Genomic DNA, 16100 nt, shown 5'->3' on the forward strand with positions numbered 1-16100 from the left:
ACATATATTTAGGCACACCTGGCATGGGGGCTTTTCTGACAAAATTGAATAAATTTTAGAGCCCCTTGAATTTTTTTCTTGAAAGAGTATATATTATAATCAGACGCTTTTAGCTGCTTTAAAAATATTAATATGAAAGGAAATGTTGGTTACTTAGCTTTTTTTTTTTCATGTACTTCTGTGTCTGAAAAGGTCTTATACTATTCAAAGCCTTTTCGAATCAGTTTCCATAGTTTGCCATTTTTACAGTACAGGCACTGCTTCAAGCTTTGCAAATGAAATGCAGTTACAGCTGTTTTGTATAGCTCATGAGGTGCTCCTTTTTGGAAACTGCAGTAAGTTAGAATTGTTTGCTGTGCACCTTGCCAGCACCTTGCACAACGGAAAAGCCTGCTGTCCCGGCGGTGGCTGGTGGTGCTGCTTCAAATGTTGGACCCGAAATGCACTTCTCCTCAACGACCAGCAACCTGACGACCGAGCCGCACAACTCTGTGTCTGAGCTCCCCGAGTATCAGGAGCAGCAGCAGCTGGCACACAGCATGGATCGGCTGCGCTACTTCAGCCAGTGCCCTGTGCGATGCTGTAGCGGCAACAGAGGCAGGTCCAGCGCTCGGTCTACTCTAGAGCGCAGCCGTTCATGCCCCCGGCTACAGGAGCCATTTGTGCGACCCAGGCGGCCAGCTGAAAATTCAAATCAGGTAGGTGTCCCTTGTAAATCAGTCCTTGTCTTGGCTAACGAGGGCTTGAAAACAACTTATTTCGGATACGAAATATGCTGCCCGGAGTGTTTTCCAAAAAGGCAAAATGATGCACCCTTGACAAATTAATATCAGCACCTTGTCTCCCCACAGTTTGTGACCTTGCTAAAGGTTCATTATAGAAGTGCTGCATTGACTTCATTTGTAGCTTTAAGTGACCTTTTTTTTTTATTGTTATGCATGTGTGCTGCAGTGGTTCAGCGGATAAGGTGCTCGGCTAGCAAGCCGTCGCACCTGGTTTCAGTTCTGGTTGCAGTGCCTGCATCTCAGTGGAGGCAAAATGCACAAGGCTCCTGAGTGCTGCGCAATGTTAGTGTAGATCAAATAACAGATTTGGTCTAAATTAGCCCGAAGCCCTCCTCCATGGCATCACTCGTAGCCTATGTGTCACTTTAAGGAAGTAAACAATGCAATTTATAGTTCACATTTTTGTTAATCTTTTATAGAAAGAAGCTTGTGGATGAGAGCATTTGGGAGATTATTTATGTTGGCTATCTGACAGTGCATCGTGCACACATTATAAACCACAGTTTCAGAATCTCCCGCCGTGGTGGTGCAGTGGTTAGGGTGCTCGACTTCTGGGCCCAAGGATGCAGGATCGGATCCCGGCCGCAGCGGCCGTGTTTTGATGGAGGTGAAAAGCAAGGCGCCCGTGTGCTGTGCGATGTCGGTGCACGAACCCCAGGTGGTCGAAATTTGCAAAGCGCTGCACTACATCATCTCTCATAGGCTGAGTCGCTTTGGGACATTAAACTCCACAACAAACAGACAGACAGTTTCAGAATGCTTGATTAAAACCATAGTTAGTCTTTTAATCATTGAATAAATAATGCGACTTCTGTGCATTTAAATGAATTTTTTTCTTTATGGGGTGCACTTGCTAAAAGTTTTTACTAATGAAAAAGTATTTGTAATTAATGGGAATGTTTGCAATCCTATACCTCTGTCACGCAAACAAATTTAATGTCATATCAAATTGCGTTAGCATCTAATGTCATTATTCAGGTAAATAGAAAAATAATACCACATCGTACAGAATAGAAATAATTTGCCAACAGGGCCCGGCAGTATGGCAGGTGCTTGGTAGCATTCAAACTGCGCACTGTGGCGCATCGCATTTCAGCATTCAAACTGTGCGCCTTTAATTAAAGCGGATGTGTGACGAGCTTCAGCCGCTTGGTGCGCTACAGTCAATGAGCCACTGGGCCCTATGAAAGTGTCCGCTCTTTACCCAATCCTTTTCTCAATGGCTAGCCTGCCACCGGATTTTTATCTGATGAGAAAATTTAATGTCATTAGGTTTGAATGACATCCTTATCGAATGAAACTGGGGAACTCATTCATATTCTATCGCGAACTGAATGTGTACTCTCGAGGCCAGATACACAGCTGAAACAAGCAACGCAACAAAATATTCTGTGCACAGTGAAAGTTAGAAATTATATTTCTAGAGTTTTGTTTTAAAAATTGTTAATTTAGGTGTAAAATTATTCGCACTGCAGGCTCTCTTGGAACGGCATTACTCTGGGTCACAGCAGTGGTCCAGTCATGCCAGCGACTCACTATCGTTTTAGGTTCTGTGTTCCCTGGTGGCCGCTTCTCTCCGTGCGAAACTATTTAAAGTTGTGACTGAGCGCCTAACAGTTTGGACATCAAATGCATGCTCTATGTGTCTCCGTGCATCTCCGCACTGTGTATCTGCGCTCCGCTGTGTACAGCCATATTGCTTGTTTACTGAATTTGTGGGTGACTCGATACTTGGCTTGAAATTTGATGACTAAAGTGCTACAGCACAGCCAGAAGTAAAGTTTTTCGCTCGAATTATCGTACAGAAATGTTTTAATCAGCTTTAAAATGCTACACGCAGATTTTAAACGTGTTTTATGCGCACTGATGTTCCTTAAGTGCAGAATTTTTTTATAGCTGATCGTAATTGCCACCATTTGCAAATGATATTCTTTTACTATGTAGCACCGAAAGAAGCGTAATGACATTCAATGCATCGAATGACATTAAATCTGCTAGTGTGACAGAGGTATTTCAAGCAGTAGCATGGAGGCTTTGGGAAGATAATGGGGGAGAGTTTGAACACTAGGTCGAATAGTAAATAATAATAATAATAATAAAAAAAGGACATACTACACCTTGATCTGCACGTGATGTATATGTGGGCAAAACACATGAAAAGCTGCTGACTAAATATTTTAATTGATCATTGATTCGAAATGATGCTCTGCAGGTCAAATTTTTGCATATAACAATGAAATGAAAGTGTTTATTAAGTAAACAGTACAAAATCTACTTGCCATGGCTTTTTTGCTAAGCTATCACTTACACCTGAAGCTGTTTAGCAATCTCGCGATGAGTGTAATGCAGTGCCAAGCTGACCAGGCAGTCTTTGTCCGTCGTAGAATGTAGATCATTTTTCAGTAGCCACAGGCTTGAAAATGACTTCTCGGCAGTGGCAGTGGTAATAGGCAGTGTCACGAGAATCTGGAGCAGCTTGTGCAAGTTGGGGCGAATTTAGAGTCGCAGTGATTGAGGGCATCAGGTGCCATGCAGGGGCGGAGACTCAGCTGTATTGTATAATGCTTAGTCTACAACAGGAAACTTTCACTTAGACATGCCTTCTCAACCACATCATGTAGAAATTCTTGAGCAAGCTCTTTTGCTTCATTTGTGCAGCCAGTGGCACAACAGCAGAAACAGTTGCACGAAAGTTCTTTAGCAATGTTCGTGACTTCGAAACCATTGGTGCAGTTTTAAAGTGAAATCAGTGATGGGTTCCTACACATTTCATTGAAAATATTCTTCAGACGTGTCTACCAGTATGTTGCTGCAGTGATTTTGGTGAACACCAATCACCCAGGTGGTAGTCTCAGCAGGTGCATTTGACCTCCATCAACAGCTTGAGCCAATATGGTTACATCGCGTGCAGTGCCAGCCACATTCGAGGAGCCCTCCACTGCTTTTGTAAAAGGAAAAGGTCAGGGAATGAGACATTTCCAGGGTGCTTGCAGGAGAATGCACCGCTGTTTCAGAAAAGCTTCCCACATTCAGTTCTAAGGACGTAAAGTAAGAAAAGGAGAAAGGTGCCTTGCTTGGCCCCTTTGTGCTGTGATGGTAGGTGGTTATTGATGACTTCATTTCTCGCAGTTCCCTTTTTCTCCCTCTTTTATGTTCACAGTCATCTACTCTTTCTCCTCGTCCAAATGAGGAAGGAGCTTGACATTTCCTCTCTTAACAACACAACCAACTGTGGGACAGTGAGGTGCAGTACTAGCATCTTCAAAGCTCGGTCAAACTTCGTTTTCTCATGGGTTAAATAGATGAAGTGCAGCAAGAAACGTGCACCCACAAATGGCTCACGCCCACCTACTTTGGCCAGGCAAAACCAGCACTGCTCACAAAATAATTCCATCTCACTGTTGCGAAGGAATGCTGACAGTAAAAATTCTGAGAGCACTGCAGAATCTGCAGTGGAGAAATGCGAAAGCCTGAACATTTCTGCTGCACACGGTACATTGCACGCCTTTCATCGAACACAACCAGCATCAGCATTCCGTTGAATGCATCAAAGTTCGCCAGCGTTCTATAACTGGTTTACAGGAAAGGAAAGGCGCAGTATCTGTCACTCTCTGAATCCTGCTACTATCATCCTCACGGTAGACAAGGAGAATTATGATGTGCGTTTCACGATCCCGGGTGTGGTGCAGTTGGTTAAAGCACTCGGCTGGGAATGCGAGGGATGGAGGTTCGATTCCCAGTGGGACCGGATTTTTATTTTTTTGATGGCGTCATCAGGATGATTGACAAGTGGAATCCCGTGGAATCTTGCAAAGTGGGACACTTTTCACAGATACACTGGCGAATCATCAGCCATTAAAGGCTTTCGCCTTAAAAGATGTGCAGAAGTTTAGCAGACTTGGCTAAACATTGATAGTCTCATGGCCTTACCAGGTCCAGTACATCACACTTGGCTTGATGGCTGCTAGTGGGGCGCATTTGACTTTTTCTTTTGACTTTATTGGTTGGTTGGTTGGTTGGTTTATTGTTTGCTTGTTAAAACTTTACTGTAGCCACTTAGATGCCTCGGTGAGGGTGGAAAAGGGGCAAGGTGAGCAAGATGGCCCCCAAGCTGCGGTGACTTTCGAGGCCCAGTCCATGATGCGAAGCTGTTGTCAGCTGCGTAGAGCAGCCTTTCATCGCTCCTGTGATTCTAGCCCTTGAAAGTGGGGCTAAGATTTATTAGGGTAAGCTTGGTTACAAATTCATGTGGAACTAAATGGGGAAATATAGAATTTTTTTATAGCTCTTGTCCATAAAAATGAGAAAGCGACATTTTTTGGAAAACTTTTCCACATTTAGTGCCTTGTCACAAGCGTTAAAAAAGCTTTTAAACGGGCATAAAGAGAGAGGGGGGGTCTGATGAGACCCCCCCCCTCTTCCATCACCTACCCAATATAAGACTGACAAATGGCACCTATTGATGGTTGCAGGTTACTTATGTATGCGTCAGAATGAGAAGGGAAGAAATGTAGTTGAATGCGAGTATCGACTATGTCAGGTGGGCGGATGAGGTTAAGTTTGCAGGGGCCAAGTGGATGCAGCTAGCACAGAACCGGGGAGAAATATGAGAGAGGCCTTCGCCCTGCAGTGGGTATAGTCAGGCTGATGATGATGATGATGATCGACTATGTGCTTGTCTCACATTCAACTTGTTCATTCAAATTTTGTATTTCCCCATTTAGCTGCATATGAATTTGTCTTGAAGAGACTGTGAAAAGCTATTTGTTGAAACTAGAAAACTTGCACAAATAATTGGCATTCTACCAGTTGTCTTCACAACGCAAAAGCTTTTAAGCTAGCGTCATTAGCAAGTGGATGTCGGCAATCGAAAATGACGCTCCTCTTCTCCTTCTACTCAACATATTTTGATGCACAAGAAAAAGATAGTAAAGAGAACGGGTTGCGACGGTGCCCCACTCTGCCCACGCCACTTAGCCTAGTTGGCATTGATGGGCAGAGGTGACTAAGAACATGCAATGAGGTATTGTCCTAATCCACCATGAGTGATTGCCGGAAAAGTAATATGCAGCTGGTAAATTAGCCTGGAGCTCTCCTCTAGGTTCATAGTCTCTCATAATTCGTATGCTGCTTTGTGACATTTTTGGGAATTTCGGGAACTTTTTCTTATTGGAAAACGAGTGACCTGCTGTTTTCTCTGAACTATGAAAATGAAATAAATATTTGTGTGTTCCATAGAAAGCTAGTCCAGCTGTTTACAGCACAAAAATGGCAATGACAAGGAATAGAGATGACAATGGTTCTTTATTAGTAAGTTGGGCATATGCATTGAGCTGCGTATACAGCGACTCTGTAATAAATGCGCATGCATAGGACGCAATGTATTTCACCATGTCTTGCGGGCATATACAGACTACAACAATATAATGTGCAAGCTGTGGGCACGCTACGAGATGCATTGACAATATGATGGCATGCTGCTCACCTACTTCAAAACAAGTGCAAGTTGCCACCGCGTTCTTAGACGCAGCAGTTCACTCTAAAGGGACTGGCACTTTTATTTTATTTTATTTTGTATGCTATTTCCACACCTCAAAGTATAAGTGACAGCTACCTCTTGTTCAACAATAATTTGTCATTTTCAGGCTTTCATGCCTACCTATGCGCAATAGACGCTCATCACAGCAATCAACGATAGCAGTGACATCCAGCAACGCAGTTTCACCTTTTGCCAGCATTTATGTTTTCTTCAATTTGTGCACCTTTTTCTTTTTTAACAAAAAAACAAAAGCCTAGCACCGCAACCACTATTGCCATCGTTAATTATAGACAAAAGTTTCGTAAATACAGCACTGGTTGGTGTGCTTTAATTTCTTGTCAGTAAATAGTGCTGCTGTGTGCATGTCTATTTGGAGAGTTACTACAACACAGAAGGCTAAATGTGCCATGTTTGAGCTGTTTACTTTTGCACACAACACAATGCATGTCACAACACAGAGCGATGGCGTCAACCCTGCTGCAGACCATGAAGCAGCCAAAGCAAAACCTTGCTGTTAGCTGGAGTCTCCATGATGAGGTGAAGCATACTTGTAAGACTAGGTATCCCTTATGAAAGTCAAGGGGACCATAGGAGGGATGTCCCAACAGAAGTCAGGAGCGACCAAAGATCCTCCCACTCCCTCAGAACATGCATCCAGAGCATCAAGAGCATCACCCCGTTAAGGAGGAAGAAAAGGGCAGAAAAGCTAGAAGAAATATTAAAGAAGACAGGACGTGGTCTATGTCGACGCCGCTCAGTATGAGGACAGGCGTATTATGGTTGCTGTAGTATAACAGTGATACGATCACCAAAACCGAATAAGTGGCTCTGTCAGGGCTAGTGTAGTTGACACAGCTGAAGAGGTGGCCATTACCTTTGTGATAGCAGGGACAACTGCTACCACCATCATAAGTGACCCAGAAATGGCAGTGGGGAACTTACTCAAAGGGAAGGGTCTCTCCACAAGCAAAAAGGATACTGGAAACATGTCAGGATGACAGAATAATCTGGCTAATATGCCCACTCCCAGTTTCAGGGAAATGAGGGAGCCCACAAGCTCGCCCATGGTCTTATCTTCTGAGTTGACTCTCGTCCTCAACATGCTGCAAGGTGAGACAGGCTAGTAAGCTAGAAAGAAATTTCACAGCACTATCAGCTAAGCAGGTTAGAATACTTGCCTGCAGAGAGGACTCAAACCATAAGCCAAATAATGTCTGGAGGTGCTTGCCGATACCTGCGAAACCTGCTGAGATCTGCAAAATGGCTGCCGATTCCTGGTCCACATGACAACATATGCTGACAGACTAAGCGGGGTTGCTTTTAGTCAGTTTTTGCCATCCTGTGCCGCCAGCTGTCATGCAGTGTCGGACTTCTTGTTCAACCGGCACTCCTAGAGGGAGAATCGCCTAATTGGTGCCCTCTGCTGCATAGGTGCAGCACTTCTCGTAGCTAGCTTGTGGCTTTTGCAGGGGCCGTCATGCAGATCACCCTACCCCAGTCTTTTGTGTTTGATGTTTTTTTTTTTGCATGTCACCTTTCCTCCTTATATATATATATTTTTAATCATTATATTTGATTTTGCACACCTTTTTTTTTCGCTGAACCTGCTTTCTTTTTAACATTTTGCTGAGTAGCAAAAAAATGTTAGCGGTGAAAAATGCTTGTCGTGTACTGCGCTGTTCATGTCATGCTGCATGCTGTCAACAGTGGTATCCCTCTCAGCTACTCTCCGCTTTTCCCGCTGCCCATGTGAATGGAGAGTTCGGTAGCAAGGTTTGAATTTGGCCAGCCAGTGACATCGTGGTCCTCCTCTTCACATCCATCTATGCCTGGTATCGCCATGTGAATAGAATATGTTTCAGTGGAAAGTTAGGGTCAGTCTTTTTTAGCAGTATCCATTCCTGTTGCCACCCTTTCTTCTTACTTGACTTTGGAGGATAAGTGAGCAATCACACCTTGCCTTTCTTTCCTTGTGCTTCTTCCACTGCTTTCCCTGCTAATACTCGTTGTCAGATTTGGCCTTGCTCACTGAATGTTTCCACCTGAACTGTTCAAAAACCTGCGTTACTTTGTTTGTGGCAGGGAAACTCTGGGAATGTGTGCAGCCCTCGTCGGGAATTCATGGTGCCGCCTGCTGAGTCGAGCTTGCCACCTGAGCAGTGTGTCCGAGAGGAAGTGCCCCAACCTCAGACCTCAGGAGCTGACGACCCCTTCAGCCTGCTTCTCCCGTTTTCTCTGACGGGGCATCAGCAAGGGGCAGGGGATGCCTCTTGCTTGGCGCTGTCAGACATGTCCCCAAGTGAGCTGCTTGAGAAACATCTCCAGCTGGCTAGCACCTGCTACATGCAGCAGGCACTGCTGGCCAAAAATGGAGCCCAGCTAATGGGTGAGACCCATTTTCTTCTTGGGGATGGTTGTACTTATCGTCATTATAGCACCTACAGCTGTGAATTATTTCACTGTCATGATCCATCGCCAGGACCTTGCACAGCAGAACCCTGTTAATCACTGCTGCTTTTGGCTACAGTTGGTGCTTAAATATAGTTGCACTGAATCCTTTATGAAGCCACCATTGGTACTAATGAATACTGCAAGCACGTAGTAGAGTGAAAGCTTGATAATTCGAACTACACTGCTTGGTCCGGCCAAGTTCCATAGATGTCTGTGTACAAGAAAGCCCGTTAATAACTACACTGCTTGGTCCGGCCAAGTTCCATAGATGTCTGTGTACAAAAAAGCCCGTTAATTCGAACGCGAGTTGGTTCTGCAACGTATAATTCGAACTACATGACACCGCACGCGTCTGGGCATACACAGACCATAAAAATTCTTCAAAAATGACTTCAGTGATGCTTTCGTCTGTGATCTCGCGGGGTACAAAAGTAGACACACTACGAGAACTTGCGGCTCACTGCCATTGGGAACTGGCGAGCAGGCAACAAGCCTCGATTGAAAAATGCCGCACCAGTGATGTGTGGTGCTGCTGGTGCGCTGCACCTTAACCAAAGAACTGGAACTGCACCTCTCTGGCACCTGACTGGCACCGGTGGAACTTTTCAGAATTGGTGCTGAGAACCAGCTCTGAATCGAACAAACCTATCATCGTTGCTGCACCTTAACATATGACTTCAAGTACTGAGTAATGAATTTTCAAGTACTGTAGGTACCTGTATTTTGTGAACCCCACCCCTTAAGTAACACCTCCAAAAGTGATCTTTAAGGAAAACAAAGCGATGGGATGTGATGTCACCTCCTGGCTGTGTTCACCTCTGGTTTTACTGCTGCTTAGATTCAAAAGCACTCCATAACGCGACCTAAAAGGGAACACACCCCCCCCCCAGGAAATGTGGTTTAGTTTCTTGGTGTAAAATAAAAAAAAAAGGTACGAAAAAGGGATTCGAACCATTGTCTTCGACGTTGAAAAGTACAGCGCTAATCCACTGCGCCTCAGAAGCGACAGGAGGAAGGCTTTAATTTTGTGCTCATATTTGCTGTTTCTGCTTTTTCCCGCTAGGTGATGCTGCTGATAGGACCCTATCGTTGAGAGTATGGAATCACGTGTCGTAGACACCTTGAGGTCACTTGATGCTTACAAAAACTGCAGTATTTATTGCTGCTTTGTTAATTTCAATTTGCACGAATGCTTACGCAAGTCTGACCAAAAGTTAAAATCACACAAAAAAAAATAACGATTATATTTTAGTGTTCTTCGCAACTCACGTAACCAAAGCACATCTTTGACGTCACAGCCAGCACTCAGTGGCTGAAACTGAAACTGCACGAGAAAAAATTTTAGTTCTAAATTATTTAGCTGGTGTGAGTGAATTGGTAATTCATGCACACTGTCGTCCTGCACACTATTCCAAGGAAAAAAAACACATAAAAAATTTCGGTGTTTCTACTTCTTCAATCTGTGTGCAGGCATGGTGTGAGTGGATTTTGAGCACGCAAACTCAGCTCAGCCTTCTAAAAAGCTAAATTTTTGGCTTGTGGTAGCCTCTGGTGCCATTTAAAACGAAGCAGTCAAGTTTAAAGTAGTGCTGTCTTGGGCTTGGTGAGTGTAACATTGTGGTGATACAGCGCAGCTCTGTTTGGCATGCGAGCTGCAGACAAGTGCAGTTTAGTTGTCTTGCTCCCACCTTACAGCTTGACTTAGAACTGTTGTTTTTTCTGCAATATTGTCACATGTTGGTGACGAGATGCCGAAACCAGCTAACGAAAAGACTGGCGTTGGACTGAATGAATTCTTTATTTGGGCTGACTTGCGCCCACAAAAGAACTGAGTGAACAAAAAGAACAGATAATGATTTGAATAGCTCGCGGCAATAGGACCTTAGTGCATAAAGTGTAATGGATGAAAAGCAGGTGTGTCATTATTTTTTTTTAATACTAAAGCCGGCGCATGGAACGAAATCCCGTGCACGAGAGCTGTGCGCGAGATCCGTCATATCCCGCAAGATTCCATGAGATGTGTTCTTGTCTGGTGTTCCTGCCATCTGCAATCCCACACTTGAACGCACGCCAAGGAACGCCACGCGATAGGAGCGATGGTGTTCCGTCCAAACACACACACTTGCCAGAGAAAGGTGACAGATACTGTGCCTTCCCTTTCCTGTAAATCAATTATAATTATATGTAGCACTGCACAACAAATGCCGATAAGAGGCAAATGATAGGAAATGATGAGGAAGAATAGCCTTTTGCCATTCTCCTCTTGAGAGACATCTAAAAGACCCTCTAATTTTTTCTGTGTATATTACAGGACAGGGAGAGAATAAGCTAGAGGAAGTGGAATGTTTGAAAGGCCAGATGTGCCTGCTGTATGCAGTGCTACTTTATGAACGGCACCGTAGAGACGTTCACATGGAACGGAACCGTCGTCTACTAGCCAAGGCTAAGAAGATTCTGGCCCTTGAAGAGGAAACTGCTGCCTATGTAAGTATTTTTTGATGCATTCCCCATGACAGTGTTGTTACAGCTCAGTGTCGGTTTATAACCAGTGGGAGTGCAGTGGAGGCTGTGCTCCCTGAATAGCCATGAGAGGGCATATCCTGTGTTCTTCCCTGCTTCCCAGAAGGCTCAGCCTATGGAGCTTGCTGCTCAAGGCCACTGCACGATCCTTTTAGTGTGAGACTGCCCTACATGGTTTGCATTGTTGAATGGGTGGCCTTCAATGATTTTATTAGTATGTGTAAACATATAAGGAAGTTCTCCATGGTCATTGTGCATGTCATAGTTGAGCTAGGGATATTCTGCTGCTGGAGTATGGGCCTTATGTTGTCTCCGTTTGCTGTGTAGTTGTCAGAAGTAATGGTGCTGCTGACCTCTGGTTCGGATGCATTGAAGAATGTATACAGTCATTCTATCTTAGTCATTATTTATTGGCAACTAGTTACATCAGTTCTGAGCTTGTAGAGTGGCCACACCCCAGCAGTGGCTAGAGTTTGGCGATTATTGATGCGTTAGCATTAGACTCGATGTACTTTGTGATGAAATGTAGCTGCCAGTGGTAAAAGACATGCTCGGCCTGACATCTGTGGAGCTTTACTGTACTGAGATATGCTAAACGCAAGAAGGTGAAGTGCAAATTGTTCACCTTAACTGATTTCGATCAACGTATCAGTGTTGCTTTCGGCATTGTTGCCGGTGTGCTTGCTGGTTTGATTTGGAACCGTGTTAATGGCACAACTAATTTTGACAGTATTGGTCGTACAGGTTGTTCTGCTCACATGGCATTGCATCACCTCGTTGCTACCTTATATGTTGGTTACATCCAGAATTGTAATTCTATTATCAAGCCATGTAAATTAGTGCTCGCAGAGATGATATGATGTGTCTATATCTTACAAGATTTTAAGTTTGAAAAAAGCCCTGAGGGCTAATATGGTGGTTACTGTCACATAGTGTTTGCCCTCAAGTATATGAAGGTCAGCTGTATCATAGCATTTAACTCTCTCTCTCTTCCTTTCTCTGCATGTGTGTGAGCGCATGCACTAATCTGATTGTAATTATGCCTTCATTTATGCAATGTTATGATCTTGTCAGCTTTCAGATATCACATAAAGTAATAGTTAAAACTTCCATATTGGCCTGATTAGGTGTGGCTTCATCTTCTGTTCTCCAGTTTTTAAAGGCTTTCGTCTTGAATAAGCGGAATGACTCTGACTGTTCATTGACAGCTAGGCTGATGAAAGCCAGAAGGGGCCTTACATGCTACTTACTGTCCATCAGGAACTATAACTTGAATGTTTGGCTTCTTCTGGACCAGGTTCTAAGGGTATGTCTGACCAATTGGGAAAGGGAGAACAGGATATTTTTTGGATTGTCATTTTGAAATTCGCGCCAGTAGGAAAGCTCAATTTTTTGTCTTCATCCTCTAAGAATTGGGACATCAGAAGTTTTACATTTAAATCTGGACGTGATGAACCTCCATGTAGCCAATTCCTTGATATTATAATGTTCTTCAGTTCCCGAAGTCCGCGCTCATTGAAGCATATTCATTTTAAAGCTCCCTGTAACGAAGGTGTTGTGGTGGTCGGACTTAGTATAACGAACTTGCTGTATCAATATGTGAGTTATTAGAGTTCCTGGGAATGGCTGCACGAGAGTTTCATGACAATATAAAATATGACGTGAGAGAAACACCTACAATCCCAATGAGTGACCACTGCTGACGAAATGTGCTGTTTTCCAGTGCTGTTAATTCATCTCTGTGACAAACACAGGGGTCTTGACTGTTTTTGCTTTTGGAGTGACAGACCACGTGGCACTACAACAGTTTATGCTCGGGAGCAGCAGAAGTAATTGGATGTTGAAAAAAAGGCTCATGGCAAGCTGTGCGTGTGTCAGTGCTACTGCGCAATTGCTTGCAAGCCTCTTGTGCCGATAGCTTCTGCACGCATGAAGTGGGGATGGCAGCAAGTGCTGGCAATGTGAGGCAGAGTCCATTTTCTGGGACTGTGGTGGTCAACTTTACTAGAACCAGCTTAGCTTTACAAACTTACTGCCTCCTGTGAACATCCCCGCGGCACTGGCGTAGCTTCTGGGGCAGGTGGCACAGTGGTTGAAGCAGGCTCCTAACTGATGTTATAGAGCCACAGCAGAACCTAGCTCGTGATGGGCAAAAGGCAGCACCTCGAAAGTATTAATTCATGAGCTGTAACAATGCGTGTTTAGACTGGTACTTTAAGCGAAAGCCTTTAATGACTCATACTGTCGTGGACAAAGTGTGTCCCGCTTTTGCGACGGCTGTCGCGTGGCGTTTCTTGGCGAGCGCTAAGTGTGGAATTGCAGATGGCAGGAACGCTAGACAAAATGAAACATCGAGAGGAAAAGCGCAGTACCTGTCACACTTTCTCCGACAAATGTGCATCTGGATGGTGCGCCATCGCTCCTGCTGCGTGACGTTCCTTGGCGCGCGTTCAAGTCTGAGATTGCAGATGGCAGGAACGCTAGGCAAAATGAGACTTCTCAGGCTTTCGCCTTTCACTGCTTTAGTCGCTAAAGTCCCTCATAATTTTGCCGTGTTGTCTCGCCGTGTTGTCACTGCTCTTTGTGTCTGTCTTTCATACTGTAAAAGGATGACTAATTGGAATAATGGGGTGCATGTTTGCTGCATTATAAATAAAAGGTGGTCAAGTTTCTGTCTAAATTGCTTGCTCATTTATTTGTGGATCTACCAGTGTAAACCATTGAAGCACAGCTGATGATCACAAGTGAGCCGTATTTGTGTTCCAGTCTTCGTCCCATTTTTGTTATGATACTTGGATAGGTGCAAGCCAAGTAGACGTTTTGTAATTGCTTTGCCTTTTGGGCCTGTTTTCCGGTCTGTACCTTGGTGACGAATTTCCAAAGTGTTACTTTGCTCAGCTCTTGCGATATCAGATTTGTGCTTGTTCTCCTTCAGAAGGACCAATTGTATTTGCTGGAGATGGAGATAGAGAACTACAAAGAGAGGCTGCAGAAGTTTTCTCAGGAGGCAAAGAGGGAGAAGGCTGAACTAGAAGGGACCATAAAACTGCTGGAGAGCAAAATGGCGTAAGTATTTTTGTTTGTTCTGTCGGTGGTCGTGTGGACTGTGTTATAAAGGCTGATATTTAGGCATGCTAGGAATTGCTCGGCAGTGCAGGTTGGCGCTGCAAGTGCTAAAATGCGAGGTCATGTGGCTCGTTTTAAAATCAGAATCAGATTCACAATCGCCAGAGCTTATATATTAGTACTGCATAAAGGTCACCCGCAGACCACCTGCCTTTGCCTTTTCTCTTTAGCATGCAGAAGGTAGCAGGTTTTCTGGTCATAGTGATTGTTTGTTGTGCTTGAAACGCTTGTGCTGCCTAGCATGGAGATGCAGTTGAGAATTTTTGTTGTGATGCAGGGAGTTGCATGTGAAGAGTGAGGTGCTCACCCGAGAGAACAGGTCGATGGCAGAGCAAATGCGTCATGCGGAGTCGGCAAGGACCGAACTTCAGAAGGTTGGTGTAGTGTTTTATTTTAATTTTGTCTACATATTTTGGCATGAGGAATGGTTGTTGCTCATCTGTGACTGACCACTAACCATGTGGATATGGCGAATTTTTTCAGTTTAATTTAAGGTGTCTTGGCATTACTAAACTAAGAATGCCTACTGCTTAAGGGACCGATGGCTTTGAAATTGCAAAAGGTGACCAGAAAAAAAGTGCAGTTTTAAGGCGAAATTCTTTAATGGCTCATGCTGTCGTGGACAAAGTGTGTCCCGCTTTTGCGCCGTTCCGATTGGCCGAAGCGGGATGTGTCCCTGCCATCTGCAATGCCACACTTGAACGCGCGCCAAGGAACTCCACGCGACAGGAGCGATGGTGTACCGTCCAAACTCACGCTTGCCGGAGAAAGTGCGATAGATACTGCGCCTTTCCTTTTCTGTAAACCAATTATAATTATATGTAGCACTGCAACAAACGCCGATAAAAGACAATGAGAGGCAAATGATAGGAGAGGAGAGGTAGGCTTTCGCCATTCTCCTTTTAAGCGACAGCTAAGAGACCCTCTAATTTTTGTGTGAAGACTCGAAAGGACAATGCAGAATGGAAACCAGATTAAGAGTTGAATGTAAGGGTAACCACCTTGAAAGTGTTTACAGTAAATCAGAATTATCTAAAGTTATAGAAACAGTAAAATGTTCCCCGATCGCTCTGAAGGCGTGGCGCGAAGCTCCCACTTCCACCACGGCTCGCACGAGACATCTACAAGAGGAACAGTGAGACGGGGGGCAGTGGTGGAGTCGGACTCTGGGAGAGAGTGCATGGTCATGCCGTCGCCAGGCGAGGAGGCTCCCGCGTTTTCACGCATGTTTCCGCTCACTCTCCACTGTTGCCCCAGGAAATCGACTTGCCTCGCGTTACCAGTGCTCTCTGCTGTTCCTACTAACCAACTCAGGAGCAACTGCATGGCAGCGATAGAAGCGCACTGCTTGCCTCATGTCTTTTTTTTTTCATTGTCCTGTTATTTTTGTTGATTTTGAGCATGACCTATTGTAGTGCCATGTTCCCAAAGTGAAATCAGCGGAGACTGCTGCATTTGCCCTGCAGATGCGTCAGTGGCACTGAAACATTGTGCGATGTATCAACTATGGTCGTAGACATTCCTCTCATGTCAACATCGGTTCATGTTTTATTGTCAAGAAACTTGTGGTTTTTTGCTAAATTTTCGGTAATGGAGCAGTAGCTAAGATATAGGCGGCGTCGTGAGTTTATCATACCAAGGTCAACTGCCACAACGTGTTCGCTACCTGGAGTTTTCCG

At 44.5% G+C, this 16100-nt stretch overlaps 1 protein-coding gene across 3 annotated transcripts in view; it reads left to right on the top strand.

Moving 5' to 3' along the window:
• The window catches only part of Tsc1 (tuberous sclerosis 1 protein hamartin), an 87590-nt gene that overhangs the window by 42211 nt on the left and 29279 nt on the right, over nt 1-16100 (top strand). For all 3 annotated transcript variants that reach the window (XM_084585942.1, XM_084585940.1, XM_084585941.1), the window contains 5 exons: nt 370-698; nt 8407-8710; nt 11087-11259; nt 14231-14361; nt 14699-14795. In XM_084585942.1, coding sequence (XP_084442068.1) covers nt 370-698; nt 8407-8710; nt 11087-11259; nt 14231-14361; nt 14699-14795 — 1034 coding nt within the window. The remainder of the gene's footprint in view (nt 1-369; nt 699-8406; nt 8711-11086; nt 11260-14230; nt 14362-14698; nt 14796-16100) is intronic.

This window comes from Amblyomma maculatum, unplaced genomic scaffold (genome assembly GCF_055883805.1).
Source record: "Amblyomma maculatum isolate TAMU_Amacu unplaced genomic scaffold, ASM5588380v1 scaffold_13, whole genome shotgun sequence".
In the NCBI taxonomy this organism is placed as follows: Eukaryota; Metazoa; Arthropoda; class Arachnida; order Ixodida; family Ixodidae; genus Amblyomma; species Amblyomma maculatum.